Here is a 27,953-nt window from a genome sequence, read left to right as displayed (position 1 = left end):
TGAGGTCAGTTAAGAGTTGGTTTCTCTTCAAATACAGATTCTAGAAATTGAACTCAGGCCGTCAGGCTCGGTGACAAATGCTTTTATCAACTCAGCTACTTGCTCCGCCCCCAGCCCTCCTGGGCTAGGCTCTAGACTTTCGAACTTTTTGCCTTTACCTCCTGAGCACTGGTATTACTAATTAAAGCCACCATTCCAGCCTAAGCGTGTGTGTGTGTGTGTGTGTGTGTGTGTGTGTGTGTTCATGTACACGTGCCACAGACATTTGTTACACACACACACACACACACACACACACACACACCCGTTGGGTGCTGGAAACTGAACTTGGGTGCTCTGGGCTCTGAACTGCTGCGCCATCTCGATGGTGTTTTAAATGTATTGGAGGTTATAATATACACTGCTTCCCCCTTCCCTTTCCTCCTCCTAACAACACTCCATGCTGTTTCTAATTCAATCTCTTTTCATTAATTTTGAATCTGTTTTTTTTTTAAGGCACAGTTTCATGTATCTCATGCTGGCCCCTAACTAGATACATGCCCAGTTTATGGGACTCTGGGGCTTGATCCCAGGGCCTTGCACATGCCAGGCTGTGTGCTCTCTTAAGATCCTAAGCTAGGTGACGTCCCTGGAGGCCAGAAGAGGGTATGGGATCCCCTTACGGGTGGTCGTCAGCTGCCCGACATACATGCTGGCAACTTAAATCGGGTCCTTTGCAGGAATAATATATACTCTTAGCTGCAAAGCAACCACTCCAACTCCTGAACACCCTTTTCTCTTAAACGGAGTATTCTAATTCAGTGTCTGATCAACCAGAATTAGAAAGCACACCAGTCTCTTTCTGCACAACACGGAACAAAAGACAGAAATGTAATGGCAAGTACAGGCGGCTTGGAGGCTGGTGAGGAGCAGCAGAGCGGGTGCCTAGGGCCTTGGGAAAGCTCTGGTAAGGACCCCCTTGCACACAACAATGCAGAAGGACGGCCACCAGGAATGAGCTCACTGGGAAAGGCAGGGGTCAGAGTTACTGAGTCACAGTGGAAAGAGCTGGCCACCCACGGACCCATGTTCCCAGCCATGAGACTCTGGGAACTACATGTTCCTTCCCACCCGTGTTTCTCCCAAGTCCCCAGCTCTCAAGTAGTTTTAACCCAATGATGTGAGCTCCTGAGGTATACCAGGTGCATTGTGGGTACTCAGTAGACGCCACTCTCTTCCTTTGCTTAGGGCAATGCAATAGAAAGAGGTGTCTAAAATAAAAGGCCCAGGAACCAGGGCACAAGCCTTGTTCAGGAAGTGTGCCACAGGTGCTAGAAGGAGCAGGCCGGGGACCATGAAAACCTGCCTGTGGCTAGAAGTTGAGGGTATGTTCAGTTGACCACGTGCTAACATAGGAACAGGCCTTTCCAATTTAGTGAAGACACAACAGCCAGCAGGGGGTTGAAGTTATTTTTAGTTTAAAAAAACAAAAACAGCTTCCAAGGGGGACAAAGTGAAATGAAGGTTAGAAGGAAGCTGGCTGTGGGCTTATCAAGAGCTCTCATTCCAAAGCCTGGAGAGAGAACTGAGCTCTTCTGGGGACTGACCGGATCATCAGAGGCACTCCTTGGTGGGGTGGGCAGAGCTACCCTTCACCAATGCCAAGGTCTGCATGGCTCCAGGCAGCCACATGTGCCCACTGACATGATTAACGCTATTATTCTCGGGGGACATTAAATTAAGGAATGACACAGGAAGCCAAGACAGTGCCTTATTCAGTTGGATTCTGAATCACAATCAGGAAATAGTCTTTATCTGAAAAAGAGAAAAACGTAAAAACAAGTTACTAAATGTAAACCAAGAGACGCTAACAGTAACCAGTAACCATACAATGCAGGAGGGAGAGCTTTCAGAAGAGCATCCCCGCAGACTCTCCCCAGCTGGGGACAGGAAATAAGCTACAGGTTCCTTACCGTGGCCTGCCAAGTGGCTGATAGGAAGTGAGCGGCCTCTGCCACACTCCCCTGTTTATTATTAAACAAGATAAGATTTGGAGGCTGCTAAGATAATCTGAGTTCAACCCCCAGGGCTCACATGGTGGAGGGAAACAGCCAGTTCCTAAGGGCTGTATTCTAACCTCTGCTGTTGAGTGTGCATGTGTGCAGGCGCAGACACACACTAATGTGAGACAGACACCTCAGTCCGTCCTATGAAGCCTGCTGATGGACCTGGCCTGCTCTAATCTCCACCTTCCTCAATCGGCACCCCCACCCAACCATTGAAAGGTCGAAGGAAGTTAACTGCTGCTTCCAAGCGAATTAGTCTCACGAATCAGGCTCTCCACAGAGGTGGACAGGCCTCATTTATCAAGAAAACAGGGCAAAGTGCTCTCTGTCGGGGCAAACCTCACCGATTTGGGTCATTTTATTGTGGCACTGGGGCTTGTAAATGCCCTCAGTGTACTTGTAAATGTACACTGAGGTAGACCCTCAATCCCACATTCATGTATGGGCTTTAGGTGCAGGTGCTCTGGTCACCGAGATGTCAACTGAAGCCTTGCAGCACAGTTCAGACATGGGGGCTTGTGCACCAGTGCTCTCACCTTGATGAGAAGGATGCGGTCTGCAGGTTTACAGAAACTGCCCTTCAATTCTGGGCATCGACTGCATCTATGGCAGGACTAGCTTTGTCATGGCACCTTTCAGGTTTCTCAAGTGGCATTCCAACGAACCCCCAGATCACTGTAGACGGGTGCTGGTGGGCTACTGTTTTACTAATAAAGCATAACGACTACTACACGTGACCACAGTCTCACAGCTAAGCAATGTACACGTAAGTCACAAGCAAGAATAAACACAACCAACAAGTTATAAGTCCTTCAGTACACAACACGGGCCTGTAGGAGGCAGTGTTTTATAATCACATTTAAAAGTGTGCTCTTTCCGTGCTCATGGGCTGAAGCAGGCAGGCACCAAACTATCTTACACACCTTAGTCTGTTAAAATATGAAGTGCTAAGCTCCTGAGAAGCCACACAGTCCATTTCTGTGAGAAGAGACTGAACCTCTTCCTTCCAGGTAGGGCCACTCCAGTCTGCCCACCCTGCAGGGTGGGACCATGCTGGGGCTGCCCTGCGGTAACCCTCAGGCAGTCTAGCCAGACTCAAAGAAGTTCTGGTCTCAAACTCAGAAATTCTGTATTGACCACATAAAACTGGGTATATAAAAGGATGTACTACGATTTTCATCTGAAACACCCCAGAAATGCCCCGGGGGCTGGAGAGACAGCTGGGCAGTGGCTGCTCCTGCAGACCCTGCGGTTAGTTCCCAGCACTCAGGTGGCAGCCCACAATGTTCCCTTACTCCAGCTTCCGGGGGATCTGGGTCCTCTTCTGACCTCCACTGATACTCAATGGACAAACTCATTCCCAGGCAGACATCCTTAACCCTAACCCTCTACTGAACCCACCCTAATCCACAATAGGGGAAGTCTCTCCAAAAGGAGCAAATTAAAGCCATGTGGGGACTAGACATGGTGGCATGGACCTTTGATCCCAGTACCTGAGAGGTAGTATCTGAGTTCAAGGCCGACTTGGTCTACATAGTAAATTCCAGAACACCTGAGGCTATGTAGAGAACCTCATCTCAAAACAACAAAAGCCATCTGTTGAATGCATTTGTTAAATACTAGGTACCTGGACAAGGCCACGAGGATCAGAGGCATGTTGGGGTGGTGATGGTGATGATGGTGGTGGTGGTGGTGGTGGTGGTGGTGGTGGTGGTATGTGAGAAGGCACAGGAGGGGGAGTAGCAGTGTGGTGGGCCCAAGAAACAGCACTGTTTATGGCCACCTTAACACATCCAGAGTATATCTAGAAATATCTAGAGTATGAATGAGAGACACCGCCCGCCAGCACGTACACTCCCTGCAGACCTTTCCATGTACTGTCCATGTGAGGGTCTGGCCACTCAACTCCACTGAGACTGGAGCCGCTTAGCCTGTGAACCCCAATGAGAACTCAAGCACCAACAATCCTCAGAGACTGAATGCCCGTGGTCTTCAAGGACCAACTGGAGGTGCTCTTGCGCTGAGCTGGAGTTTAGGTGGAGAGACATGACTAATTGTTTGTCTCTGTGGTACCTGTCATGTCACCTGTCCTTCATGCTGAGTTTCTCAGTCTGCCACTGAGCACCTCAAGTCTGCACAGATATCACCACTAAGTGGAAAGATGATCCCAATCCCAGTTTTATGGAAACAGAGATCTGTCCTTTACAGTCCCAAGCAGGACGTTGGGGTTGGGCTAGGGGTGTACCTAGCTCTGTGATCGTAACACATTCCCCCAGTGGTGTATATCCCAGAGGACCACACAGCACAGACCTCCACCTCATGTTTTAGAGACGTGGTTGTGGGAGCATCAGGTGGCAAGAACTGTTCCACAGCACTTTAGAGTAAAGGCACTGACAGCTCTTCTGTGAGCGACTCAGGTTTTCTCTGTCATCTTTCTAGCCAGGCAGACTGGGCTGGAGCAAGAAGAGGCCTGGGAACAGAAGCCACACTGGTCTGCTGCTAGGACTGGCACTTGACCCCACCCTCCAAACAGGGTTTGTGTAGCCCTAGTTGTCCTGGAAATCACTCTACACCAGGCTAGCCTCAAACTCAAGAGATCTACCTGCCTCTGCCTCCTGGGTCCTGGGGTTAAAAGCACGTGCCGCCATGCCCAGCACCTTAGCTTACAGGATCAAATCCATACACTGAGTCTGGATCCACTTCTTATCCCCTCCTTAATTAATTAACATGTTCTGCAAACTGAGGCACGATTATGTACGAACTCACACACGTCCAGCCATGGCTTGGCAGAAGGACATTTAATTGGGGCTGGCTCACAGGTTCAGTCCATTACCATCAAGGCAGAAGCATGGCAACATCTAGGCAGGCATGGTGCGAGCAGAGCTGAGAGTTCTACATCCTCATCTGAAGGCTGCTAGCAGAATGCTGGCTTCCAGGCAGCAAGGGTCTTAAAGCCACGCCCACAGTGACACACCTATTCCAACAAGGCCACACCTCCTAACGGTGCCACGCCCTGGTCCAAGCTTATACAAACCATCACAGTTGTGTTGTGCAGAAGTCCTGTAGAATCTGTCTGCCACTCTAGTCTGAGTGTGAGTTAGAGGAGGCAGAGCAGGAGGCAGCCCCATGCCTCCCTGAGTTCCATCCTGTGGGCTCCTCCCACTGTGAGCCTCTCATGGCAGGCTTAGACTACCCAGCCAAGCTTTCCCTGATGACTCAAAATAGCAATCTGCTCCAATCCAGTGGTGGTGGGGAGCTGGCTCTATGGGTTGGAGACAGGACTATAAATTCTTTTTCATATGGAAATAGCTTTTCCACCCTTCTGACTCATAGTTTCCTGGCTCTTAAGATTCAGCCCCTTTTTCTGAGAAATCTTTGTTGATTGCCCAGGCAGAACTGATCAACCCATCCATGTCCCAAATTCTTATGGGATTCTTACCAAGTTGAGAATGACCATCATTAATATTTGTGTCTTTCTCCCTCATGAAACCACAATTCCTCTATGAGGCTTGCTAAAGATTGCTGGTGGATGCCACCGAGAGTGACTAGGCAGTAAAGCAAGTCGACTCTTTAATTCCCACGAGGCCTACCTTGAATCTGGGGAGACACTAATGTGCCACACTTTCCTGCTAAGCCACAGAGAACCTGTTACAGGTTCAGGAACTAAATGTGAAGGTGCAAGAACTCTTTTTTTTTTTTTTCTTTTTTTTTTCAGAGCTGGGGACCGAACCCAGGGCTCTACCACTGAGCTAAATCCCCAACCCCGCTGCAAGAACTCTTACCTGGTGCCACCATAATTTCATTTTTCTTGGAGCGAATTCGAAGGAAGGTTAGGTCATTCTGGGGGTCAATCTCACGCACAGTGCTCCGAGCCTTTAAGATGAAGTTGTGCATGAGGTTGGCGTACTGTGTCGTGGTGGGATTGTCCATTGTGCTCTTGATGGGAATGCCTGTAGGGAGGACAAATGAAAAACAGGCAGAAAAGAGGTTGGACACTGGAGAGATGGCTCGATTGGGTTAAGAGCATTTGTTGTTGTTCCTGAGGTCATGAGTTCAATTCCCTGCAACTACAAGGTAGCTCACAGCCATCTATAAAGGGATCTGAGGGTACTCTCTGTCATGCTGGTGTATAGGAAAACATCCGTTTATAAAAATAGAGGTCAGCTTCTGCTGAGACATACCAGACGTAACCCATTACTGTTCTAGGTAAGGCTGGCTGAACTCTAAGTATGTACACGTATGAAGATGCTTTCTTACCTCAGTGTGTCTCTATGTAAGTGCATTGCTGTCTTTAAAAGAGCCCAGTAAGAGGCTGGAGGTATAGCTTTAGTGGTAAAGGGAGTTTGTGTAGCCTGTCTAAGACCTTTCTAAGACTTGGACCCAGTACCTAGCACAACACAACTGTGATGGTTTGTATAAGCTTGGACCAGGGCGTGGCACTACTAGGAGGTGTGGCCTTGTTGGAATAGGTGTGTCACTGTGGGCATGGCTTTAAGACCACTACTAGGAGGTGTGGCCTTGTTGGAATAGGTGTGTCACTGTGGGCATGGCTTTAAGACCTTTGCTGCCTGGAAGCCAGTCTTTTCATAGCAGCCTTCAGATGAAGATGTAGATCTTTCCACTCTGCCTGCATCATGCCTGCCTAGGTGCAGTCATGTTCCTGCCTTCATAATAATGGACTGAACCTGTGAGCCAGACCCAGTTAAATGTTGTCCTTATAGGAGTAGTCTTGGTCATGGTGTCTGCTCATAGCAGTAAAACCCTAACTAGGACAGAAGTTGTACCAGGAGTGGGGTATTGCTGTGATAGGCCTGACTGTGCTTTGTTTGTTGGATTTTGGGACTCTGGATTTGCAAAGCAGTGGAATGCTTCAAGTGGGGCTTAATGGGCCATCTTAGTAGGAATATGGAAGACTGTGTTGCTGAGAGTGATTTGAACTGTGCAGACCTGGCCCAAGGGTTTCAGTGAAGAATTTCAGTATGTGGCCTAGAGACTGTTTTTGTGGTATTTTGGTGAAGAATGTGGCTGCTTTGTCCTTGTCTGAAGAGACTGCCTAAGGTAAAATATTTATACCAATTGCATTGACAAAGGAAGTCTCAAAAAATCTTAACAGAGACTTTGTTCTCTGGTTTAGTCTTTTTTTTTTTTTTTAAAGATTTATTTTATTTATTTTATTATTTACTGTCGCTGTCTTCAGACATACCAGAAGAGGGCATTGGATCTCATTACAGATAGTTGTGGTTGCTGGGAATTGAACTCAGGACCTCTTGAAGAGCAGTCAGTGCTCTTAACTATTGAGCTACCTCTCCAGCCCTTATGGTTTAGTCTTATGAAGAACATTTTAATGAAAAGGAGCAAGCTAAAAAAGGAAAAGTACAATTAAATGTTTCACATATTTAAGGGGCACCAGGAAGTAGAATGGAGCTCAATCCTGTGTTCTAGGAGAGAGCAGCTTAAGAGAGAGGGCTTTGGAGCAAGATCCCCCAGCCTAAGTCCAGGCATGATGGTGCACACATTTAATTGCAGGAGACAAAGGCAAACAGAGCTCCAGTTTTAAGGCCAGCCAGGTACAGAGAAGGTTCCAAATAGAAAAAAGATTAAATCTAGGCATGGTGGACCACACCTTTAATCTCAGCATTTAGGAGACAGGCATGCAGATCTCTGAGTTCAAAGTCAGTTTACAGAGAAAATTCCAGGATAACCAAGCTTAGGCAGAGAGTAATTCATCGAAAACAGAAAGCTGGATGATTATCAAGAACAGCAGCAGCAGTGGAGTGGCGTCAACCTGATCTCAGAGTGCCACCAAAGGCAGAGCTGGAGAAGTGACACAAGCCCTTTGGAGGAGCCCGGGTGATCATGTGTAGACCCCAGACACTGGAATAGGCTGTAAAGTTGAAGTTGCCTTGGATACCCCAAGACGTTATAATACCAGGGCCATGAGATACCTGCCGAGGACAGCTGCTAACAGAGTGGAAGCAGCCCAGAGAATGAAGCTTGTTCCTGCTGAATGCCAGAGCTGCCAACAGCAGTCAGCAAGGATGAAAGGAGTCAGATCTGAAGACTGCCTTGACATCTGACAGGAAGACACAGAGTCTGGAATTTGAACAGCTGATTTTCTGCCTTGCTTTGGTCCAGTAATTTTGACTTTATACAGGATTACAGTTAAGAAATTGCTTGAATCTCAGAAGAGGCTTTGAACTTTGGATTTTAATATTGTTGAGACTGCTATTTGGACTTCTGGAGTTGGATCAGATGTATTTTGCATTATGCTATGTTTAGGTATGGCCCCCATAGACTTGTTTGAACACGAGGGAGTGGAATGTGATGGTTGGTAGATGTTTGGCAACATGAGGTAGTGTGGCCTTGTTGGAGTAGGTGTGTCACTGTGGGTGTGGGCTTTAAGAAGCTCACTGCCTGGGAGCCAGTCTTTTCATAGCAGCCTTCAGATGAAGATGTAGAACTCTCAGCTCCTCCTGCACCATGCCTGCTTGGATGCTACCAGGCTCCTGCCTTGATGATAATGGACTGAACCTCTGAACCTGTAAGCCAGCCCCACTTAAATGTTGTCTATGAGTTGCTTTGGTCATGGTGGCTGTTCACAGCAGTAAAACCCTCACTAGACACCAACAAATCACAAAAAGAGCCCATGAAGTAGGAGTCCATACACCCAGCATCCCTGTTGCTGGATTCTTAGGCTAGGCTTTTCCTGGTATAATTAACAGCCAATGACTATCATTGTGTATTAAGTCTCTCCTTTTGAAAATTGAACAATGAAATGAATACTGGGTGTCCTATTGTTATCACTGGTGCCTGCGGTCATGATGGTGAGGGACGAGGCTTCAGCCACATTCTGTTATCAGGTGCCTGAGAATTGGCTATGACCTGTCAGAATGCTCCATCCAAGAGAAGTCAGAACACTTGTGAAGAATGTGGGTTTCTTTTTTTTAAAAGAATCATTTATTTATTTTATGCATATGAGTACACTGTACTGTCTTCAGACACACCAGAAGAGGGCATCAGATCCCATTACAGATGGTTGTGAGCCACCATGTGGTTGCTGGGAATTGAACTCAGGACCTCTGTAAGAGCAGTCAGTGCTCTTAACCGCTGAGCCATCGCTCCAGCCCCGTGAAGAATGTGTTACAGGTGACGCTTCACATCTAAGTGCCTAGACACGGGCCCTGTGAATCTGGCCAACAGTGAACAAACAGCTTGGAGATTAGCCAAAGGCAGCCTCCCAACCATATTTTATTAGGCACCAGGAACACGTGAGGCAGCTGAGCAGGAGGGTGAAGGCACGGGAATGAACTGCAGTGGTCATTTGTCTTTAAGGGACTGATGCTAGGGCCTCAACACTGCTATTGGGTCCTAGCTGGCAAAAACATGCAGCCCTGAGCCCCGTGAGGCCTCTCTACAGCTGTACTTTTCTAAGGGTGGCAGTGTGACTGGTGCCTGTTATAATCTATCCACAATGGGATGGTCCTTAAGGAAGGACCCTCGAGTCTGACATCCCAGCACCGTGCAGTTTTTCTTTAGAGTAAGAGCCGAGCACACTCTATTAGGAAAGTAGACACTCATCTCCCACTGGACTGTAAGTTCCCTAGGGGCAGGACCTAATCTCATTTGCTCAGTAGCATCTCCAGTTACGTGGGAAGCACCTACTGATTCTGGTATTTGAGTTATTACTGGAGTCTACCTTCAGACAGCAGAACGAGCTTGGTTATATATCAAGTAGGCAAATGTTAAGGCGCCAGCAATTTTAACCATGCAGCGGCTCACTCTAAAAAAGAGGAGGTAAAGGAACAGGAACCAAAACCTTGGAAGAACTTCAAACAAGGACGAAATAAAGAAGGATGACAGGGGTGGGGCCTCACAGAGGCCTGCTATTATTGGGCAGCCTAACCTAGTTCAAGCCCTTTTCTTCACAGATACTGTGTAGCTTGTAGAATTAAGTAGTTACCAGGGTAGCACAATTTTGAGGCATGGTGCAGTCAAGTGCTCTCAGAACAAGAAATCTACCCAAGCCCTTCAACGGGCCTCCTGGGTAGAGCGTTTGCCCAGCACTGAAAAGGGAAATGTCCCAGTACTGCTACCAAGCACACACCCTACACTGACCCCAGCGGGCTGGAAGCAAAGGAGAGCCAGGTTCCTTGTTGACAAAGATGCTGCCCCCCACCCCTTGGCTTTCGGAGCCCAGACCTCATGCATGTTCTCCTTAGACTTACTGTGTGGCTCAGGACGGGTTTTTAAGCTCAGTTCTTGGGCCTCTATCTCTCAAGTGCTGGATTACAGGCTAGTGCCACCATGCAAGGTACCTACCTGTTTCTCTGAATTTCAATTTCCTTGTGGTAAAATGGATTGTGGTTAAAAAATAAAAATAAAAAAAATAAAAACTGGGCTGGAGAGATGGCTCGGGGCTTAAAAGCACTGACTGCTCTTCCAGAGGTCCTGAGTTCAAATCCCAGCACCCACATGGCAGCTTGTAACCTCCTGTGACTCCAGTTCTGGGGACTGACAGTCTGTTCTGGCTCCTCATGCACATGCATATGGTGGACACTTAATACGCAGGCAAAAACACCACATGCAGAAAATAAAAACAAAAGTAAATCTTAGAAAAGCTTTTGGCTTCGGCTTTGTAATGAGAGGCAACCATCAATTAGATTTCTTCCTGTCTCTGTGAAGTCCTGGCTGTCCTGGAACTCCCTCTGTAGACATGGCTGGCCTCAAACTCAGAGATCTGCCTGCATCTGCCTGAGCCTGGGATTGTAGGTGTGCAGCCCCACTGCCTGGCCTATCAGTTACATCTCTAAACTCACGTTTTCTCAATAAATGCAGGTACCAGGGCTGTCTGAAGGAGTAAAGCGCCCGTGCTCAGAATGAGCACCAGGGGATGTACCGGGCTAGTTCCCTTCTCTGCACCTCCGGTGTAGGAACGCCAACATCTGCCTCTTACTGGTCACTCACGTAAGCTCATACCCCAGAAGACAGAAACGAGCTCTGGGCACACAGAAATCACCTGGAGAATTAGCCACAATCAATCAATCAATCAGTCAATAGCAGAACCACCACAAGTGGATGCACAGCATCCACCTGGGGAGCACAGAGCAGGAGCAACATAAATAGATCAATCAGCATTGTGCTTGGCTGGGCACAGTGACTCAAGTTCGTAACCTAGCCAAGGCAGGTAGAAGGAATGCCGTGAATGCTAGGTCACCTGGGCTATACGCTGAGTCCCAGTCTAACATGGGCTAAATAGTGAGACACAGTCTCAAAACTTTTTTTTTTCTAAAGATTTCTTTATTTATTATATATGAGTATACTGTAGCTATCTTCAGACACACCAGAAGAGGGCATCGGATCTCATTACAGATGGTCGTGAGCCACCATGTGGTTGCTGGGATTTGAACTCAGGACCTCTGGAAGAGCAGTCAGGGCTCTTAACCACTGAGCCATCTCTCCAGCCCTCAAAAATACTTAAAAAATAATTGTACTGACACTTTAAATTTTTACTTTAAAAGGGCTGAAGGAAACAGTTCACTGAAAAAATGCTTTGTGCACGTGAGGCCTGCGTTCAATTCTCAGCACTTAAAAAAGGTTTTGCTTATGTAAAATCTACAAAACAAAACCTGCAAGGAAGACATTTAAAAGTGAATAACAATAGTCAGGTGTGATTGAAAACACCATTTTCCTGTTCTTGTTTTTTCTGAAGCAGGGCCTTTCTACAGATCCCTGCTTGTACCGGGAGTATACAGACCAGACTGGCCGCAAACTCAAAAGAAATCCACCTGCCTGTGCCTCTCAAGTGCTGGCATTAAAGGCATTCAGGCTGGCTTTAAAGGATTTGATGGTGCATACTTTAATCCCACCACCCAGAAGGCAAAGATCTCTTGAGTTTGAGGACAGCCTGATCTACATAATGAGACTTTAACTCAAAAATATAAATCTTAACAACTCTGATTATCACATGAGAAAGAAGTTGGATGATCACAAGGACTGAAAAACAGAGATTACTGACAGCTGTGATCTGTCAGGGTAGTGGAACTGAGAAAAAACATTCATATTTATTAAGATTTCTAAGGTGGTGTAAGCCTTTAGCTCCAGCACATGGAGGGGAAAGCAGGAGGACTGTAATTTCCAGGATAGCTCAGGCCACACAGCAAGACCCTGCCTCAAAGAGGGAAGAAAAAAAGAATCTTAAGAATAGCATCAGGGTTGGGGGTTTAGCTCAGTGGGAGAGCGGTTGGGCAGAAGGCCCTGGGTTCCGTCCTCATCTCAAAAAAAAAAACAAAAAACAAAAAAAAAAACCAAAAACCAAAACCAAAAAACCAAAAAACCAACCAACCAACCAAACAAACAAACAAAAAACCAAGAATAGTATCAGCACTTGGGAAATGTTTTAAAGAAAGCAACTTAGAATGAATCTGGGCTCACTGGGATTGAGGAGGGACAATGCATGTGGTTGGTCTGTGTTCTGGAGACCTGCCTGGGTGCAGGATGGACTAAGGGCCTACCTTCTGTGTTCACCACGATGATGCCCTGCACTCCTTTCTGGCTCTGAAGCCTCTTGAGTGTTTCCTCCACCTCTGCCTGTCAGAAAAGGAGACCAAGATTAGGAGTCAACAGGCAGGCTGGATTAACTTCTTCAGATCCCAGCCCACGATGATGGTCATCTAAAGGCACGGAACACCAGGCATTTGGCAGGGCTCCTTGGGCCACCACTGGCACCCTGAGGTTTAGCACGGCATGAGGAGCACTGCTTCTGGCCCCTCACATGGGGCAGCCATCCCTCTCTCCCCATCAACTGTTTGAGAGCAGAATATAAACACCATTCACAGGAGTACAGACACACCCATGACCCATGACTCACACACAGGGCACAGTATTCTGATGAACTAGAAAAAAACAAAACAAAAACCTAAGTAGTTTTTAACAGGAAGGAGGCACTTTATTCTTTGTGGGTTAAATATCAAAAATGAAAATATTTCAAAGGGAGCAAAATGACCCCATAAGGATAAATTGAGTGACTTAAAAAGCTGTCACTCTATGTAGAGTGACACTTGGCATATAGAACAGGAAATATGTCTCAGGAAGAGTTCTGATTATGCAGAAACTGCTCAAGGTGGGATGTCCTAGCACAGAGCCCTGTCAACTGAGCAGGTAAGGAGATGATGGAGCCTGCCTCTGACATACATGCTTTTTTGTGTAAGATTTATTTATTTTATATAAGTACACTGTAGCTGTCTTCATGCACACCAGAAGAGGGCATCAGATCCCATTACAGATGGTTGTGAGCCACCACGTGGTTGCTGGGATTTGAACTCAGGACCTCTGGAAGAGCAGTCAGTGCCCTTAACCACTGAGCCATCTCTCCAGCTCCCATGCATGAATGCTTCTATATAGCCCTGGCTTTCCTGAACTCATTCTGTAGCCCAGGCTGGATTCAAACTAAGAGAGCCTGCCTCTGCCTTAGCACTTGGATTAAAGATGTGCATTATCACACCTGGTCCTTCCCCCCTTAAAAAACAAACTTACAAAGCTTCCTTTCTGAAACCAACAGTTTTCTAGATCATCTGAGACATCTAGATCATCTCTTCTAGACCTAGTCTGTGACTCTGTGAGACAAATGTCAGATACTGTGTCTAGCTATTCAGTCTCTTAGAGAGGTCAGCAGAGCAGGTGCCCATAAAGAGAAGCCTAGCTGACCTTCCTTTCACTAGGGCTGGAGCCTGGTTTTGAAGTGTGTTTAGTCTCAGGGTGCCCGCTCCAGGGGCTTATCTAGTCATAAGCCCCTCAAAGGCAGAGTCAGGATGGCATTCAGTTCTCTGTTAGTTCAAGGCCAGTCTGGTCAGCCATGGTTTTGTAGAGACTATATCTCCAAAGAGGGGGAGGGAAAAGGGTCTTTGTAAACAGGGGTACTATTCACAGAAAGAACGGTTCTCCATCCCCCGGGTCCAAACTGAAGATAGCACAATGGATTACTTTTATGAAAGGCTCCGGCCAACAATCTGGGCACTAACAACCTACTTCCTGTAAGAACTGTACCAGATGCTACAGGGATAGGTGGAGGGCTTTTCCTACAAAGGGGCGAGCAACTTGATGCCTCTAAAATCTAGAACCTGGGTAAAAGGGCAGGGTTGTGTCAGGAGCCACTTGCCTGCTTCTGTGAAGAAGAGAGAGAGAGAGGCGGGGGTGGGGGGCGTGGGGGGGTAATATAAAGAAAAGTCTGCCTGCCAGGAAGAGTCAAGGCAGGTCAGGGTCTGTTGGCAGTTCCTGGCCTGCTGAGTCATGGAACAAAAAGAGGAGGTGCACTTGAGGCTCAAGGTGAGGGGCTGAAGATTCTATTGACCTGGCGGGAGGAACAGGGAGGCTTTGGGATTAAACACTGATGTCTTATGTGTAATGTGTATATTTCAGCAGTTGTTTCTGTCAGCTTGTAGCTTTGCTTCCCATCACACTGTGAGACACAAAAGGGCTAAGGAAAAGAAAAGGCTGACGGGGTGTTGACCTGCAGCCCTCCCGTATCTGTGTCTTGCATCTTTTTCCTGCCTTTCCTATCCTCATCTTCATCCTCACCCCCCCCCCGCCCCCGCAGGGGCTGTCTGACTCATACAGTGCGAGGGTTAGTGGGGCTCTGAGAGTTAGGGATCAAGTGAAGGAAATGTGGGAAAAAGTGAGTGCTCGAAAGAGGAAAAGGAGCTCAGTGGGTGAGAATTTCTTGTAACAGACACAGGAAAACACAGATAAGGGGCTCGGAAAAAATAAAAGACATAGAGAAAAAAGGAAAAAAGATGCAAAATGGAAACAATTGTATGCTTTTTGTACAAATGCTTAAGAATATGCTTTGCTAAAGTAGGGCAACAGCAATTATGCAATTTTTTAGGTTTTGTAGATTAAGTTTGTCCTTGGTTTCTTGAGGAAGGTACAATAAATTTAGCAACCTAGAAGAGAAAGACTTCAAGATTATTATGATGTGCATGGACCAGGTAAAGTGCCTGTGGATACCTTTAGTATTTGACCTAATTAAGGATAGATTAGATTCTAGACATGAAAGAGAAGCAGCGTCCAGGATGCTAGCAGCCCAAGAGCAGGTCACCATGGTGACAGCTGGAGAAGCAGTCCCACTCCAGCCCCACTCCCCACCCTCTAGAAGACACTGGAGCACCCACTGACCTCCCAGAGGGTCAGGGGGAAGTAGTGCATAGGGAGACAGCAACTCAGAGCACGAGGCATGGGTGAGTTCTGATCCAACCCAGCAGGTTAAGGTCTAAGAAAAACTGTTTATGGAAAATGTTTGAGATTGATAAATGCAAGTGATGAATGTTAGAGGGTGCAAAAATAACTTGGATAATTATAATTTTAGAAATAAACAATAACTGAAATAATTGAAATAAAAAATACTTCAGATGAAAAATGTCTGGGTCTAAGAAGATGTTCTAATGTATATGAATGTAAATTATAGAGATAAGAAATGATTTAAGGTATAAAAAAGGCAAATGTTTTATATTCCCCCCTGCATGCTACTGTTATTTCAACATTCAGAATTTTAACATTGATCAATGGAGCTCTGATAAGCTCATGGAACACTGGCAGTTAACAATTCTGCCATAAGCTCTAGATTTTAATTTCCCTTTGGTTGTCCTCTGAATATAAACTTAAAGGTGCTTCTTATCATGCTAAAAACATCTGTTCTATCTGCACATCTAAAGCTCTAAGCCTCTAACTTTTACTAGGTCTCAAAGCACGAGTCTACAGTTGTCTAACGGGCACCTCTTAACTATTTTTCTAAAATATGGATTTCAATACATTGGCATATCCTTTTGTAAACTAAAGTTCACATAAACTTTGGGGAATCAAGAGCCCTAAGACTTGGACTCGCCTGTGACAAATAAAATGCACCCCAGATAAGTACCTGTTGGATTGTTTTGATCCAACCCAGCAGGTGACCCTAACTATAAATTATATAAACTAACGTATATTATACAAGGCAGAAATTATATATATTAAAACATGTATATAATAACCACATGCATGTTCACATATGCAAATATATATAAATTACCCACATAAATTATGCATCAAATATAAGTTATATGAGTTAAATATAAATTATATAAACTAACATATCATACAAGGTAGAAATTATATACATTAGCATGTTCACATATGCAAATATATATATAAATTACCCATATAGATAAATTATGCATTAAATATAAGTTACGAGTTAAATATAAATTATATAGTTTATATGACTTCTATGTGTTAATATATTACATACAGTAACCATAAATCATATGCATTAAAAATTATGTACTTTTAAATTATATATATTAACTATAAATAATATGTTAAAATATGAATTAAATGAGTTAAATCTATATAAGTTATAATTTATATAATACACATAATTTCACATGTCCTCAAGGACAGGAAATTATAGAACAATTTCAAGGAGCTCTAAAAAAAAAAAACAGTTAAAAAATTTAAAAAGGAGTTGTTGTATGTTTTGATCTTGGATGCCATGGGACTCTTCGCTGATGAGTGTCTAGCACCCTACAACTTGGCATATTTATGCCCCGGTGAAATGGAAGGGTCCTCTTACTGGCATATGGTGTGGTCCCTGACTCCAGAGTGGAATGTGATGTATATGCTCGGCCAAGGGAGTGGCACATTTGGAGGTGTGGCCCTGCTGGAGTGGGTGTGTCACTGTGGGTGTGAGCTATAAGACCCTCACCCTCACTGCCTGGAAATCAGTCTTCCACTAGCAGCCTTCAGATGGAGATGTAGAACTCTCAGCTCCTCCTGCACCATGCCTGCCTGGATGCTGCCATGTTTCTGCCTTGATGATAATGGACTGAACTTCTGAATCTGTAAGCCAGCCTCAATTAAATGTTGTCTTCTGTAAGACTTGCCTTGGTCATGGTGTCCGTTCACAGCAGTAAAACCCCAACTAAGACAATAACTAAGACAGTCTATTTGGTTTTTGAGACAAGATTTTCACTTTATAGCCCAGGCAGGCCTCCAACTTGTGGCATTCTTTCTGCCTAAATTTGTTATTTGGTTTGTGGAAACGGCCTAATTCTGTAGCCTTGTTACTAGTGTCTCAATATAGTGCATATGTGTCCACAGGTGCCTGCAGATGCCCAAAATGCCATCAGGCCTCTCAAAGCTATCTGGAGTTAAAGACATTTGAAAACCGCCCCACACAGGTGCTGATATCCAAAGCTTAATCCCCATGATTGGGCAGCAAGTACCTTTAACCACTGGGCCATCTCTCCATCACCCCCGATTAAGCTAAATCATATGAAAGCAATGTACTGCAGGCAATAGAGGAGAGAAGACAGTGTCCCTGCATTCTCTAACTAGATGTGTGTTTGCATCAGTAAAGCTCCAGGACTGTGGGGTCTGGTGCCACCACAACCAGTACCTCACAGCATTTAGAAAGATTCCAGGCTAGCCTGAGCTATATAGGGTGCATGTGTCTCGAAAACAAAACAAAACAAAAGAATAACCAAAACCCAAAACCAAACAAACCAACAACAATGGTAGATGATGTAGTGCAGTTGTAGTCCAGTAGGCATGAGACCTTGAGTTCTATCCCTAATATAGCGAAATCTAACAGAAAAAAAAAAAAGCCTTTAGAAACATTACATAAAAGCTGGGCAAGGTGGCTCACACCTTTAATCCTGGCACATGGGAGGCAGAAGCAGGTGGATCTTTGAGTTCAACACCAGCCTGGTATACATACTAAGTCCCAGAACAACCAGAGCTACACAGAGAAACTCTGACTCAAAAACAAAACAAAACAAACCAAGCAAAATGATTAAGAAACATAGCATGTGTCCAACAGGAGACAGAAAACAGAAAACACATCTAAGATAAATTACAAACACCTGAAGATTTTCATTCCTTTACAAGGAATGAAAACAACAATGCAGGACCATTTTAATGCTGGCTTCATTAAGGCACAGCTCGCAAGATTGATACCTAACACCCCCTCCCCGCCCCACCGGGGAAAACCACACAACACAGCGTACAAAGCACAAGTGCTGTTCCTTTGGCCTCAGAAATGCTTTGCTTGAAACCCATCATAAATAATCTATTTCATTTAAAAGAAACAACCAAAAATTACAGACCACAGCATTACGACTGAGTTAAGAACTGCAAACAATTTAGATTGTACACCAGGGAAATGGTTTGCCAAATTCTGCTGGAATCATGGCTAGGTGTGGTGGTACACACATGTAATCCCAGCACTCTGGAAGCAGAGCCAGTAGATTTCTGAGTTCGAGGCTCGTCTGGCCTCTATAGCAAGTTCCTGGATAGCTAGCACTCTATATATATACACATACATACATACAAACACACACACACACATACATACGTACGTACATACATACATACATACATACATACTACACACACACACACACACACACACACACACACACACACACTTTGTCAACTATTACATAGTAAACAGAAACGACCTATCATAGCTGGGTGATGGTGCACACCTTTAATCCTAGCACTTGGGGGGAGAGGGGACGGATCTCTGTGCGTGAGGCCAGCCTGGTTTACAGAGTCAGGTCCAGGACAGCAAAGGCTACACAAGGAAACCCAAAATTCATATAGTGATGTCACAGCATGGTTTGGTTAAATGCTTTTAGACAGCAAATACCAAACATGGACATCTTGAAGATATACATGTTAAGGAAAGACAGGAAAAGAGGAAACCAGCTACGTGATGGAGTAAAACTGGATAAAATGTGTGGATGTTTTATTTAATAGTTGTAATGAGCAGTTTCCACCAACATGAACTATAGAATAGTTCTATATGGCAGGAGTGTCAAAGATAAGGGCAATTACTACCAGCACTGTCTGTAGAGGAAACTAAACTAAATGTATGGGCATAGGATACTGTTTGTTTGTTTATTTATTATATATAAATACACTGTAGCTGTCTTCAGACACTCCAGAAGAGGACATCAGATCTCATTACAGATGGTTGTGAGCCACCATGTGGTTGCTGGGATTTGAACTCAGGACCTCTGGAAGAGCAGTCAGTGCTCTTAACCGCTGAGCCATCTCTCCAGCCCAACAGTAGATATTTTTAAGTGAATGGAGGAATGAATCAATGAATATACATACACATTCACACACACATATATTATGTGTGTCGTATATAAAATTACTTTATAATCATGTCTGTAGGTTTGTGCACATGAGTGTAGTGACCCAGGGGGCCAGGTCCCTGGGGCTGGAGTTACGGGCAGCTGTGGCCTGTCTAATATGGGCACTGAGAACCTAACCCTGCTCCTCTGCAATGGTAGGGTGTGCTCTTAGCCACTAAGCCCTTGCTCCAGATGAGAGTAAACATCTTTATAGTATCATGTATCATAAAGTAAACCTTATGCCAAAATTACACTAGTATCAATGAGCATGGTGGCACATTGCCCAAATCCCAGCACTTAGACGGTAGAGGCAGGAGGACTGGAAGTTCAAGGTCACCCTTGGCTAAATGGCAAGTTGTGCGTTACATAAAGCACAAAGAAAAAATAGTCCTGTGCACCAAACATATCAAAAAGGAAGCATACCCCGCTGTCAGCAGTGGTTAGCTTGGGGGTAGGGTAAGAAATGACCACACGCACTTCCTACAGACTATACTACAGTGCTTCATGAGTTTATTTGGAATCTAAATATGTAGCAATTTTACGGATGCAAACACTATAGTACTGATTATAGAAATCTACCATGTATGAAAAATCAGAGCACATTCACACTTATGTAAATTACTCTGGGACGTGCTGGTGGCACACACTTTTAATCCCAGCACTTGGGAGGCAGAGGCAGGCAGATCTTTGTGAGTTCTAGGCCAGCGTGGCCTACAGAAGAACTTTCAGATATATATGCACATTCCGGTATAGAAAAAATTCCCTGGTCTACAGAGGGAGTTTCACACATAGACACACACACATAGACAGACAAATAGACACACACACACACACACACACACACACCTGGTTGTTCCTGAAGGAGACTGAAGCTGGGATTGGGGATAGATGGGAGAGATATTTTTCACTTAGATCCTTTTGTATTTCTTAAAACTCTGAATAAGCTGTTAGAAATTTTAAAAATATATTGATGTATTTACTTTATATATGCACGTGTGTATGCAGGAGCCTGCAGAAATCAGAAGAAGGTATCAGATCTAGAAGTGAAGTTACAACCAGTTGTATGTAGGTGTTGGGACTTGAACCTGAGGCTTTTGTAAGTGCAACAAATACTCTCAATGGCTGAGACCATCTCTCCAGTTTCCTATTAACATGTTTTTACAGGTTAGTGTTGTGAAAAATAGCACTGCATAGATCTGAGGCAATACTGATCTGATGATGTAGAGACATTCTTTGTGACATCGTGAAAAACACAGAGCCCCAATTGAACAGTCGATGCTGGCCACAACAAAAACAGAATAAGAACACCATCTGCAATGTACCTACATAGCTGTCTCTAGCTCGGTGGTTCTAACCTTCCTGATGCTGCGACCCTAATAGCCACAAAACTACTTCATTGTCACTTCATAACTGTAAATATCTGATACGTGATCCTTGTGAGGGCTGAGACCCCACAGGTCGATAACCATTGTCTATCTAGCTGGTGCCATTCTGTTTCCTTCTCAGTTGCTTTTTTATTTATAGTTTTCAGCCATCAGTAAATCCAGTTCTAATCTGATCCCTCATCAGGCACGTTATACATATACATGTAGTCCCTGAGCAGCAAACTGAAGCTGTCAGAATGGCTACACCTCCTTTTCTGCCTCAGCCTGTAGTCCTCACAGGAGCTGTCCTCGGTGGTAGAAACTCCTTTCTCACCTCAGCTATCATGAGGTACCTACCACTGAAGGAGTTGTCCATAGTGTTGGCACCTCCTCTCTGGCCTCCCCAAACAGCTCAGCAGTGATGCCACCTCAGCCAACGCTGCCTGCAGTTAGGGAGCACTTCCCATCCTAGCTCACGGTCCTATCGAAGGGAAACGGGCGGGGGGGGGGGTGCGGGGGGGGGGACCAATCCCAAAGCTCCCCAAGCTCAGGGCTTAAAAATCCCAACCAATTCTCACTCCGGAAATCTCTGCCCTGAGGAGCTCTGTCCCCTAAGAAATCCTATATAAGGGGTTGGGGATTTAGCTCAGTGGTAGAGCGCTTGCCTAGCAAGCGCAAGGCCCTGGGTTCGGTCCCCAGCTCTGAAAAAAAAAAAAAAAAAAAGGAAGAAGGAAGAAGGAAGAAGGAAGAAGGAAGGAAGGAAGGAAGGAGGAGGAGGAAGGAGGAGGAGGAGGAGGAGGAGGAGGAGGAGGAGGAGGAGGAGGAGGAGGAGGAGGAGGAGGAGGAGGAGGAGGAGGAGAAAAGAAATCCTATATAAGCCCTGTTCTTTGTTCAGTTTCCTGCTGCCGGCTCCCCAGAGCGGAGACGGCCACCCCAGGATTCGTCCCTCCACACCCTGGATTTGTCCCTGCAATGAGGCTCCTGAGTCCTCAGCTCAGCTGGGAATACCCTCCCAAGAACTGCAGCACCTCTGCTGAGGAGACATCCTCTCAGAGCTGTGTGCTTCCTAACCCTGTGTCTCAGGATGCCCTTCCATTGGGATACCTTCTCCCCTCAGAGCTGTGTACTTCCTGGGATTCTGAGGAATGCCCAGGATACCCTTCTATTGCAGCAGAAACACTTACAATACAAACAAGCAAAACACTACTTATATACACAAAATATTTAGCAACTAAAATTTCTCTTAAGTTTTTGTTTTTGCGACACTGACCAAAACAAAACAAACAAAACAAAAAAGGCTCGTGCGTTTTATATCCCAAGCTGCCCTCCAACTGCAAATCCTTTTGCTCTAGCCTTCCCAGTGCTGGGTTTTTCAAGAGTGCACCCGTTGTAAATAAGATTCTGAGGTTTGCCTTAACGACGGAAAAGGCCTTTTAAATTCTGTACACTTGTGAGGGTTGAAAGCACCACCCTATTAAGGTAGGCAGAGATTTGGGGATCCCTAGGGTGGACCCCGCCGGTTCCTGACCCCAACGCCAAACCGAGCAGCCCACGGGCGGCAGTCAAGCCCGCAGAGTTCGAATCCCAGGGACGACAGTCTTTGGATTCCAAGAGTGAAGACGGCGCTAATGGCCGTATCTACTTCACAGAGCGGAGGAGGAAAGGCAACGCACGTAAAGCGCCTACGCCTACGGTGCCTGATATTTGCCAGACTTCAGGAAACGTTGCAGCCTGGCTGGGGTCTCTCAACACTGACCAAAGTGCTAAACTGTAATCGAGCCGGAGGGCGGGCCTCCGGGGCGGCCCCTCACACACCAGCTTCCGGTAGCTCTGCCTCGGCTGGGATTAAAGGCCCGCATCCCCGGGTCCCGCGGTGCGACACCCAACGACTAAAACCCCTGCCGGGGGATGGCCATGCCGGGCAGCCGGAGCCCACTGCCGCCGCCTTGGGTGGACACTCACCATCTCGGACAGACACAGCAGCTCCGAATCGCCAACACTCAGCCGAGTTCCCCGCCCTTCTGAGCCTGCGCACAGTCCTTCGTGAAGACAGACAGATAGAACAACCAATCAGTAGACAGTAGTGATGGGGCTGGCTGACGTGAGTCATCGACGCATGGACTCTCCCCACTGGGAAAGACTGAAGCTCTTCTAATGGAGAATTTCCTCTCCGGCTGTGAGTTCGAGGTGTCAAGTCTTGGCGTTTTCAGTATTCAATCGAGGTCCCTGGGCTGAGGCCAGCTGTTGCTGGACTCCCTTTGGCCCAGATTGAGGCAGAAACAATTAACTTCAATGATCAGAGGACATGGGCAGCCCCGAGGTTGGGCATCTCTGGAGCAAGCTCTGGGATGAATTAGTCAAGACTGCCCTCGGTGTGTAAGATCTGGGATCGCGAACTCCTCTGCACGCCTGTGTTTCTTGGGAGACACTTATTTACTTTTCTGCCCTTCCATTTTCTCACCTCTTTGGAGGACCCATTTTCCAGAGACCTGTCTTTGTCCTCTGCTTATTTTTTACTCTTGCAGGTTATGAAAAACAATCCGGGTTTCTAGCAGAACACCTAGCTTAAAACACTGGCATGCAAGGATCCTTTTGTCACATGAAAGTCTATAGCTTATACCTCAATAGCCTCATATGCGATTGGCATCACCACTTTCTTCACGAACGTTTCTTCCTGCAATGGGACTTGCTGAAACCAAGCCTGATGATCTACCTCCAGAATTTCATGACAGGTGCCTTTTCTTCAGTGGGGGAAGAGTTCAGCGCGTAGGGTTTGCATCAAGAATGCAGCAGGCGGGGTTGGGGATTTAGCTCAGTGGTAGAGCGCTTGCCTAGGAAGCGCAAGGCCCTGGGTTCGGTCCCCAGCTCCGAAAAAAAAAAAGAACCAAAAAATAAAAAAATAAAAAAAATAAAAATAAAATAAAAAAAGAATGCAGCAGGCATCACTCAATCAGATCAAGGATAATGGTATCTGCATTGATGTCCTGTGCACCTAGTATGATAGACTAAGGGAGTATGACCTCCCGGGTATTTGCCACAAAAATCCAATCTTAAGAAAATGAAACCCATATTGAGGGATATTCTCTGAGGACAGTCTTCAACTTTCCTAATACTCTGACTTTTTAACTCAGTTCCTCAAGTTGTTACCCCCAAACATACAATTATTTCATAGCTAATTCATAGCTAATTTTGTTACTTATGAGTTGTAATGTAAACATCTGATATTCAGGATATCTGATATGTGACCCCAAAGGGGACAAAATCCACTGCTTTTTGGATCAAACAGCTTTCTCTCCAAAAGGGCATCTCTTTGAGGGGGATCTCAGAGTCAATCAGGTCTGGTTGGCATACAGCTGTCATCTCAGCGCTTGGGTGGCTGAAGCAGGATAACAACAGGTTCTAGGGCAGCCTGGGCTTCAAGATGGATGCATGTCTCCAAAGCAAAAACATAACCAACCCCCAACAAAACAAAAATCTCCAGGTCCTGAAAGATAAGGAACTGTCACAAATTAGAATATTGGTAGAGATAGGTGGACTTTGAGTAGGGAATGTAGGTAAGGTGCTATCATATTAATTTGTTAGTTTCAATAACTGTACCAGGTCAGCCGGGGTAACACTGGACAAAGCTAGATTTAAAAAGTGCAAACAACCCTGAAATTTCCTCAAGATAGCTTTTTAAAAGGGCCATTAGTACATGCCTTTAACACCAGCACTCAGGATTTCTCGAAGTTTGATGGCAGTCTAATTTCCATAGTTCCAGGACAGCCTGGATTACAAAGACTGTCTCAGGCAGGGAGGGGACTCACTGGTTAAGAGCACTCGGTCTTCTTGCTGAGGACAACTGGGTTCAGTTTCCAGCACACACATGGCAGTTCACAGTCGTCTATCACTTTCCCAGTGATGATCTCAGCACCAGGCACACGCGGTGTACACACACACACAGAGGCAAACCACTCATTAAAAAAAAGGTTGTATGTTGAGTGTGATGTTCACAAAGACTGGAGGTTGGGTGTAATGGTGCACAATGCACAACTTTACGGAGGCAGAAGCGAGCGGATCTCTGATGTGGAGGCCAGCTTCATCTACAGAGCAAGTTCCAGGACAGCCAGGGCTACTCAGGAAAACCACTTCAAAATATATACATGTAGTAAATGAAGAAATGGTTACTGAACGCTGGGAATAACGTATAGTGTCCCTCACCTCCAGGTCTTCATTCCAGGTAAGGGTAGGAGTGGTAGTGAGAATGGAGTCCTAAACGTCCAATGAATTAGAGCAAGGACCTTCACCCCCATCCTTCATACGAGTCAGACAAGGATGCAGGATGGAGCAGCTCTGGCGAGGATTCAGTTACCAGTTATGGAGAATTATTCGATAGGACTTGAAGTCTGATTAGAAAGTAAGACTGAGTTGCCTAGGGGAACGGCTTCAGTTTATAAAAGCAATGTAGGGGCTGGAGAGATGGCTCAGCGGTTAAGAGCACCAACTGCTCTTCCAGAGGTCCTGAGTTCAATTCCCAGCAACCACATGGTGGCTCACAACCATCTGTAATGGAATCCTCTTCTGATGCGTCTGAAGACAGCTACAGTGTACTCATATATGTAAAGAAAATAAATATTTAAAAAAAAAAGCAATGTAGTGTAAAAGGGTTTGGGAGTAAAAAACAATACTGAATTCTAATTTGGACTCTTTAATTCTATAGATGGCATTAACATATTTTGAGCTATTTTTCTTTAGGTAACCATGCCTCTCTGGAAATAGCCAGAAAGAGAATATAGGGTAGTCACCAGTGTCTGACACAGCTATTGCTAGCCCTGGGATACCATGACTGTGGATGTGCTGTGCTGTGCGAGGGAAGACAGATAGAACAGGTCTGACTTAATGAGGAAGAATAAAAGCATGGTTGCTAAGTGACCTACAGATATGACTGCAAATAGTCTAGGTATTTCCCTGAAGTTCTAAGGAAGCCCTCCTGCCTAAAGCCACTCTTTGCTGAACAGGACTAATGGGACTGAGACCTAGGAGGGGCCTGCAGTTTCTGCCTACCAGTTGCTGTCAGGCCAGCATATTAAAAACTCACTTCCTGAAGTTTCCTTATGCTGGGTCAGTTTTAAAGGAAACCACAACCATCCAATCCTTGTCTTCTTTCCTGACCCATCAGTAGGGGATTGGATGCGCCTAGTTCCTCTGGAGACACTGTGGGTCGTGCCCCCCCCCCCCATCGGACCCAGGTTTGTACCGTCAGCATTAGTGTTACTGTATATTTTTGGCTGTCGTTTATGTCATGTCTGGCTTACCATCTTCTTGTGTTTGAACTTAGAACACTGGGACAGTCTCGGATGACCCTCCTGAATGTTTTCCTAGACAAATTTAGAGACTTTAAAAGTAGGGCTAGAGATTTAGGGACAGAAGTTAGAAAGGACAGACTAATGACCTCCTGCAGGTCAGAGTGGCCAATCTTGCAAGCAGACTGACCTAAGGAGAGGCTCCCTTAGTTAGACTACCACGCACTAGGGGAAGAGCAGCCAGGGAGCAGACCAAATGGGAGACAGCAGATACCACTGTGACCCTCTCCCTTAGGACCATGGTGCCTCCAGATGACCAGGGGAACCATCCTATGCAATACCAGCCTTTTTCCACTAGTGACTTATACAACTGGAAGATGCAAACCCCTCTTTTTCAGAAAGGCAAGAGGCTCTCACGAACCTTCTAGATTGATCGATTTTCACCCATCAGCAAACTTGGGATGACTGCCAACAACTACTGCAGGTTTTCTTTACCACAGAAGAGAGGGAGGGCTGAAGGGAAGGAGCGTCTCTGTCTACTGCCAGACTCTAAAGGCTGTTCTGGCAGCTTCTCACAGCCCAACCAATTTTGACTAAAATAAGAGATATTAGACAGGAAGACAGGGAGTCCCCTGCAGCCTTTCGAGAAAGAGCATGACAGCATTCTGGACTTATACCCTGTTAAATCTGGAAGCACCAGAGAATGGGTTGGCCTAAAACCAGAAACATCAGAGAATAGGTTGGCCACAGTGATGATGGCTTTCATCAACCAAGTCGTGCCAGACACAAATCATAAGTTACAAAGGGCCCAGCAGACTCAAGATTTGGCTAAAATTCTACTTGCAGCAAAGGCCAAGTCCTAAGGGGAGAAACAGCAACAACTTCAACTCTGGCAAGAGATGAAAGAAAGAAGCTTGCCCTTACCCCTGGGGACAAGCCCCGGCTCCAAAAGAATTATTGTGCATACTGTAAAGAGATGGGACATTAGATCAAGGACCAGGACACATCCCTCTCCCCTCCAAAAACAGAGGAGGGTCAAGCAAAAGTGATGGAAATAGAGGAACTAAGTGACTAGGGGAGATAGGGTTCAGTCCCTCTCCCTGAACCTAGAGTAACCATTAAAGTGGGGGGAAAACCCATCAAATTCTTAGTATATACAGGAACCCAACATTCGGTTCTCACAGGCTTAGTGCAAGCCTTCTGGCTACCCAGGAAGTTGGCACCTGTACACTGCCCGGCCATCAAAAGGCAATGAGAGGGCAGATGCAGCAGCAAAGGCTGCCATCCGTAATCCTTTGCCAACTCTGGCCTTTTGTTTGCCAGATCCTGGGCTGCCTACTCTGCAAGGTAAAGTGTATACTGTAAGGAGGACAGTGCGTATATCGGAAGTAAGTTACCTGTGCCTCACAGGCCCAGACTGGTGGATGACCCTGCCTGACACCTTGCTGGGGACCTGCTCCAGCATGTTCATCCCCTGGGTACAAGGAAAACAGAACTCAGGCGAACTTAAAAATTATTCACCTACAATCTTTGGTAGAACAAATTACCTCCAAGTGCCTTACCTGCAAACTTACCAACATGGACAAACAGCCCAAAGGGCTCCCAACAGAGAGGCGCCAAACCGGATACCTATAGGGAAATGGACTTCGCTAAGGTAAAACCGGGCAAATATGGATACAGATGTTTATTAGAACTTGAAGATACTTTTTCAGGATGGACTGAGGCTTCCCTACTCAACATGAAACTGCTCATTGATCAAGCCTTCCCAGGGATGTAACTCCTGTCATGCTGAACTCTGATAATGGACCTACCTTCACTGCTCAGGTCCAGGGAATGGTGAAGGCCATCATGGTGGGTTGGGAATTACATTGTGTTTCTAGGCCCCGAAGCTCAGGACAGGTTGGATAGAACTCTAAAAGAGACCCTTACCAATTGACCATGGAGACTGGTGGGGACTGGATAGCTCTTCTCCCTTTCCTTACAACTTGGACCTGACCCCCTTAGAGATCATGTATGGGAGGCTCCCTCCCATATATCCTAATCTGAAATCAGAAGTATTAACTGAGTTTGCTAATAAACATATTCTTG

The 27,953-nt window shown here is 45.8% G+C and overlaps 1 protein-coding gene across 3 annotated transcripts; it reads right to left on the bottom strand.

The window, feature by feature from the left end:
• Positions 1-1,435: 1,435 nt before the first annotated feature.
• Positions 1,436-27,953, bottom strand: Dynlrb1 (dynein light chain roadblock-type 1). 3 transcript variants are annotated; one of them, XM_039104174.2, is made up of 4 exons: positions 23,204-26,674; positions 22,546-22,622; positions 5,828-5,995; positions 1,436-1,794 (listed from the first exon to the last, which is right to left on the bottom strand). In XM_039104174.2, exons 1-4 carry the CDS (start codon positions 23,215-23,217, stop codon positions 1,751-1,753), a joined length of 303 nt encoding a protein of 100 aa, XP_038960102.1. In that variant the 5' UTR covers positions 23,218-26,674; the 3' UTR covers positions 1,436-1,750. The 3 variants fall into 3 exon arrangements, with proteins under 3 accessions (XP_038960102.1, NP_571985.1, XP_063139100.1); NM_131910.5 differs by lacking the exon at positions 23,204-26,674 and adding an exon at positions 12,557-12,632 and having other exon boundaries at positions 22,546-22,606; XM_063283030.1 differs by having other exon boundaries at positions 22,546-27,953.

The sequence above is a fragment of the Rattus norvegicus genome, chromosome 3, assembly GCF_036323735.1.
Source record: "Rattus norvegicus strain BN/NHsdMcwi chromosome 3, GRCr8, whole genome shotgun sequence".
In the NCBI taxonomy this organism is placed as follows: domain Eukaryota; kingdom Metazoa; phylum Chordata; class Mammalia; order Rodentia; family Muridae; genus Rattus; species Rattus norvegicus.
The sequence above is the reverse complement of the archived record's forward strand: the minus strand, read 5'-3'. Positions and strand labels throughout refer to the sequence as shown.

Coding starts and splice junctions, on each gene's coding strand:
- Dynlrb1 (XM_063283030.1), bottom strand. CDS start 22,693: ATGACTCACGTCAGCCAGCCCCATCACTACTGTCTACTGATTGGTTGT. Junction 5,996..22,545: donor TGCTGTGTCTGTCCGAGATG/GTGAGTGTCCAC, acceptor TCCTCCCTACAG/GCATTCCCATCAAGAGCACA. Junction 1,795..5,827: donor TGAAATTATGGTGGCACCAG/GTAAGAGTTCTT, acceptor TCTCTTTTTCAG/ATAAAGACTATTTCCTGATT.